We start from the raw sequence: 6,000 nt of genomic DNA, 5'->3' as shown, positions 1-6,000 counted from the left end.
ATAAACTACTTCAGAGTAGCATGTGTGGAAATTATATGGTAGGTTCATTGCCATTACAAACATCAAATGACATCTAGATAAGTTTTTTTGTCATCCACTGTGCTTTATGCTTCATGAAGATTATGCAGACAGCCACATCAATTGAATAAATAAGCAGAGGCATACGGACACAGAGAGCCTGTCTGCACTACAAGAAAGCACTAGCTTTCAGTAAAATAGTTCATTTAAAATACACAGAGCTTTGCTGAAAGATTTTTCCATGTCTACGTGTAGTTCTTGAGGAGATCATCCTCATGTCATGCTTTTTATCACACTTTTATAGCATTTACCCTACAGATTCAACTATGGTGGTTCCTGCAGAGGGAAGCCAGCTTTTTTTTTTTTTTTTTTTTAAACTGGAAAACAGCAAATACTTGTAGGAGTCCAATGGTATTTTGTACTGATGGGGCCCACTCACTTCTTTAATTCCAATGAAGTTAGTGCAGAAAATCTTTAAAACAGGTTACAATCTGACCCATGATCCTACTCACATGCTACTGGAAATCCCTTCCAAAAATCATGTCCAACATGGGTTCTGTTCAGGTGTGATGGTGCCACAGAGAGTTGGCTATTTAATCTGAAGTTGCATTCTTATCTTACTTACTGTGTTGCCAACCTGGTGTTGTCCTGAAAACACTAAGCTAGAACAAGATCTTGATCGTAACACCCATTTCTTTATTAATTATTCATTTATGCTTCATAAGGATTATGCAGACAGCAGCATCAATTGAATGAATGAGCACAGGCATACAGGCAAGTGGAAGAGGTTTCAGCGTGGATTAACTCACTGTAGAATTCAGGCATTGTGGCCTCAGATCCCTAGTGAAATCATTTAGAACTTTGACTGAAGAAAATAGAAATCTAGTTTTGACTTCTAGGTGTACAGCATTGAGAAATGTTCATGGATCCCACACTGAAACATTTATGAACAATGAGAAACACTTTATGATGTGAAATTTGCTGTCATTGTAAAATAGGAGTGTCCTAACAAGTGGTATGCATTTTTGGCAGTGTTGAGCCTGGACAGCTTATGGCCATCCAGTCACTGGGTTGAAGCAGCTCTCGGCTGTTCCCTCAGCACTCCAGTTTAAGATTTTCAAACTCCTCCCGCATGGGATAAGGGGCCATACTTCTCCCTCTATCCCATTCCTCTCTTTTCTCTACCAGCACAGCTGTTGTTATATATATCTGGTTATATATCTATATATGCTGATTATAATCAAAGAGCGCATCAGCGTGCAAGTATCCTGAAACAGTTTACCCCAGCACTTATGTAGAAAGCTGCCTTGATAAGTATAACCAGCTTTCACAGCCATCCTCCACAGAAAGCACCCCACAACTGAAATCTCTGTTACCTCTGGAGCTGAGCTGCCACTGACTGCACAGTTATTCAGCCATTTGAATAATGATCTGCCCAGCAGACACAAGGCAGTGGGAGCTGTGAGGTGTCTCACTCCTGAGGGGAAAAACTTACTTTTAATACCTTCCAAGATAAATAGGTTGATAAGGGCAAGCAGACACAGGGATAAAATGAATCAGATATATTTTAAGACAGTATACAAATGCCATTACAGGATACCAGCACTTAGCCCTACACAAAAAATTCTTCATTCAAGCTGTTCATGCCAGCTTTGGACTGAAAGATTCCTCGTGTCTATGGTGTTCAGTCAGTTACTCTTTTCTCCCTACCTGCCCTCAGTGGGGCAGTAGTCTCTGCTGCTGCTACCCTCACTTTGCAGAATGCACCAGAGTGCTCCTAAAGCTCTCAAGGTCAGGCAGGGCTTTTTCCTTTCCAGTGTGGGAGTTACGCCATGCTGGCCATGAAGTCATTAAAAAGAAAAAAGAAAAAGAAAAAGGACTAATGTACTGAACAGGGATCAGACTCTTGCCCTTCCTTGGTTTCTTGATTTGAAATGTCAGACCAGTGAATCTGGGCATCTTTGTATATTCTAAGTGCCCATATACGCAGACCTATCATGATCCTGCACACGCTCATTTAGATCACTCTGTCTTATTCTGCTCAACTGGGAAAGGATCGCTTGTTTTGAGCTAGTCATCAGAAATAAAAGTATTTAGTGACTCCTCTGGGACAGATTATACTCTGGAGTCAGCTCTGTAATTTGGGACATCCGTTTCATTTGAGCTCAGAATTTGGGTTATAGATTTCCTTTTGCAAGATTGCTGTTCTTGTCAGTAGAGGGCACTGCAGGTATGTATATACCTATCTTTCCATTGTGTATACCCGTTGAAACAAATGTTAAGAGGTGGGCAGCACTATCGTTAAGACAGGTAAGGATTCTGGAGCAATGAAGGATCTTAAATACATAGGCAAATTTTTGCTCACAACGAGAGAAGCTCACATCAAAAAGCACTAAGAAGCAAGAGATGTTGCAAATGTATGGTTAAGATCAAATACTGATTCTGAATGTAGCTAGGACTTAATACCTTAGAACAAGACACGAGTAGTAGACATTGTAACTCACAGTTTTTTTGCTTTTGTTCATGATTATCTCACGTTTTTCTTCATGACATCACATAGTATTAACATTTTAGCAATTTTTAATATGTGTTTTTTACTGTTTTCTCTACCATTGTTTTCTGTCAAGTCCTTACTCTCTAACCAGATACTGTTACATACAAACACATATAACAGGAAAACAGTAAAGGACAAAGGGGATGAGTGAGAAGCAAACAGCATGGAACACAGAAAAATGGACAAGACAAAATGTGCTGAGCCTTCTGTTACACAGCTGTGAGCATGGTATTGCCATTGTGAGCACAATACGAATACAAAACAATGCTGAAACAGGTCACAGAAATGCACTGAAATTTCATGAATTCTAACTGCACAAAAGACTTGAACAAACAAACGACGATTATCTGTAATAATTTCTTAACACCCATTCCAGTCCTCTCATTATTTTTTTTTTGATCATCCAAACTACAGGAAAGATGAAAACTTCATTGCTTTCTCCCTCCTTATTTTTTTGTTCTAGGTTTGGACCTTCTCCTTCCCTCAGGATTTCAGTAAAAGAATATTGCATTTTCACTCCTTCCTGGGCTTCTTTAGACATTCACACTTCCAGCAACACTGAAAATTTTTCAGGTAGGTTTCCTGCAGCTCCACTATATTTAAATTGTTAGTTTCTCCTACCTAGTTTCAAGATTTGTAAGAGCAAATATGAACTGCCCCGGCTTTGTACATCAGCTGGGGATCTCTTCCAGCAATGGCTATATGTAGCTGTGAAGGTCCTTACACTCCAAGTAACAGTGAAAGATACCCACTTCAGCAATTAGGCTGCCACTTTACAACTACTTCTATTTTCTGTATGAAATACTATGCATAAGCAAATTAGCCTTTTTCTTCTGGCATGAAAAGGCAAACTCATAATGATAACAGCGTCTGAAAGCCATTGGTACTGTTGTTGGTATTGCTGCATTAGAAAAAATGGTGTGTTCACATAGTAGTTGTATAATCTCTCTGCATGCTGCATTGCTGTTAGAGAAGAAAGAGTATCCCCATTTTGGTCTTTGCATGTGAATGCAATGAAAATCTGCACAGTTACAAGATGGCCAGGCAGTGTGGCCCCTTCAGTGCCAGAGCCAGAGTTTCTGGAATCTGAAGAGTTTTGCAAGATGTAATAAACCACCATTAATGTCCTGCTGATTACCATTACAGTCCTGTGATGTAGAGGATCAAAACACTGATGAAGTCCCTGGCTTTGCTGAAATCACATCATATAAATCCACTTATATGAAGAGATGAGCAAGCTCCTCCCTGTCTGTGATTCATGTGCTCGGTGAATGCTTTCCACTCAGGAGTTTCAGCAGATTATCAGAAAAATCCCATACCAGGATGTGTGGGGGGTGGTGCCTCCACAAAGTTAATATTAACATTCCCCTTAGAAAATGAGAGCTTTAAGAACTGAGCATGCTGTGTGTCTGTGTATACTACTACAGAGAACAAGAAGTCTGCGGATATGTACCATAGGCGTAGAAGAAGCAGCAGCTTTCACCGTTTCCATGCGTGCACAGCATCTCCAGTACCGAGCAACAAGGATGTCCTGCAGCAGACAAAGAAAACCTCAGTGCAGCTGGACTCAGCCCTTCAGGTGTGACTGAGCTGTCCAGCAGCGGTCATTCTTCATCTCTGGGATCCACCCTTTGTATCCTTTTCTTTCTTTCTCTCTTTTAAAATTGAGGGAGAGGAAATTTACAAATCCATATGTTATTCTCATACAAGCTTTCCATTGCGGTTTTTCACTGTTTCATTTTGATAGATGTATTTTTTTAAATATTTTTTTTTTCTTGAGAAAAAGCACTTTCCACTAGATGGAGACAGGACATTGGATCACTTTGTCCTCCAGGAGGACACTGACAATCAGGAACACAAAATAAAGCCCAAACATGAGAAAGCCCAGGATTTTATTCATCCTCCACTTGCAGAAAGCGATGGAGAGGATGACAAAGAGCAGCATGATGAAGAGGAGGACAATCGCACAAAACAGACCATTGCTGCTGACTGTCACCGGGGCAAAGCTGTTAATCACAGCATACAGGAGCCACGGAAGAGGAAGGCTGTTGAGAAACAGAAAAATAAATTGGAAAAATTGCAGAGGTGCAGAAAGGGACACTAGAAAGTTTCTGGAGGCACTTCAAAATACAATCAGAAGCTTTCTGCATAAAGTGAGGCAGGAAGAGTTTCAACTCTTCTAATATGTACATAAATCTAATTTGTTAGCTTGCTCATGGTTCTTGGGGAGAGCACATGGGATTTAGGCTCCCCACTCTTCTACCAGTTACATTGGTGAATTATATTTCCCTTGGCTGACAAATCACCAGGCATCCTGTCTGTGAGCAGGAAGACCCCTTTCTTTTGTTTCTGGATTTCAGACCATCTGTGGAAGAATCTACTTCCAAGAGTCTGCATGACAGGAGGGTGGGTTGCATAAAGACATGTCCTTGCCATGAAGAACCAGCACTCTGCAAGGCACTGCTCCCAAAATTTGGCCCTTAAAAGTCTTCATCCACATTTACTGTATAAACCTGTGTTAAAATGTGAACTTCAACTGAACTCCAGTTTAATTTCTGTTTCTGTATTTGCTGTCATTACATTTCTAATCTCCAATGCCACAGAATGAGGCAACATCCCTCTGGAAGTTCTCAAGCTGAAATAAATATTTAAGCCACTGATTGGAGCTTAGCAGGCTTAGAAAGCATGAAGAGAGTTGTCAGAAGCTTACAACATTCAAACTTCGAATAAACCGCTCAAGAGAGAATAATTTATTACAGCCTCAGTACTAACTACACCAGCCTATAGCTCCACTGTGCCATTTCTGTTGTAAATATACCAGGTCTAGCAGACTGGTAGAGGACAACATTTCCATTGGCAGGAAGACTAAAGATTTTAAGAAAAGTAAGAAAGCACTTCAAAAGGGAAAAGTTTTGTAATGCACCCTGTGTGCTCTAAGTTGAAGCACATGTTAGGGAATAACATTTTCATGTATTTCGCAGATCTGCTGCTTATAAATGTTATTTCAAACACTTCATGCTTCTGGACTAATAGAAGAAAGTGGCCCAGTTTTTCTGCTGTGTCCAAAGGTACTGCCACTAGCTAACAGATGGAGTAAAAAAGCCATTTACTATCCACTCTGACTTCAGGATTCCTTTTTGTATCTGTGCATTTGCTGGTATATTTTCAGCAGTGAAAACCATGATCTATTCTATGCCTAGGCTGTCCGGGTCTACAACTATGACTAGACCTGTTCTTCTGCTTATGTGACAGCAAGAAACAATCAAGGATGGAGAAACTGAGAGTATGGACATGATTCTCTGTGCCTTCATCCTGTGCTGAAGATGGGAATGGGGGTATAAAGACAGAGTTTGTCTGTATATTTCCTGCACAGTTTTGAAACACTGAGACATAGATTACAACATTTCTGGACCTGATCTAGCTTGGTC

General features: G+C 40.4%; 1 protein-coding gene across 2 annotated transcripts in view; it reads right to left on the bottom strand.

Moving 5' to 3' along the window:
* Positions 1-4,328: 4,328 nt before the first annotated feature.
* SLC24A2 (solute carrier family 24 (sodium/potassium/calcium exchanger), member 2) overlaps positions 4,329-6,000 on the bottom strand; it is a 110,200-nt gene continuing 108,528 nt past the window's right edge. Inside the window, exon 9 of one of the 2 annotated variants that reach the window (XM_010564459.1) lies at positions 4,329-4,617. In XM_010564459.1, coding sequence (XP_010562761.1) covers positions 4,368-4,617 — 250 coding nt within the window. In that variant the 3' untranslated portion in view covers positions 4,329-4,367. The remainder of the gene's footprint in view (positions 4,618-6,000) is intronic. The other variant, XM_010564458.1, reaches the window with a different exon arrangement.

This window comes from Haliaeetus leucocephalus, unplaced genomic scaffold, assembly GCF_000737465.1.
Source record: "Haliaeetus leucocephalus isolate CR32 unplaced genomic scaffold, Haliaeetus_leucocephalus-4.0 Scaffold180, whole genome shotgun sequence".
Taxonomy (NCBI): Eukaryota; Metazoa; Chordata; class Aves; order Accipitriformes; family Accipitridae; genus Haliaeetus; species Haliaeetus leucocephalus.
This window is presented reverse-complemented; position numbering and strand designations above follow the sequence as displayed.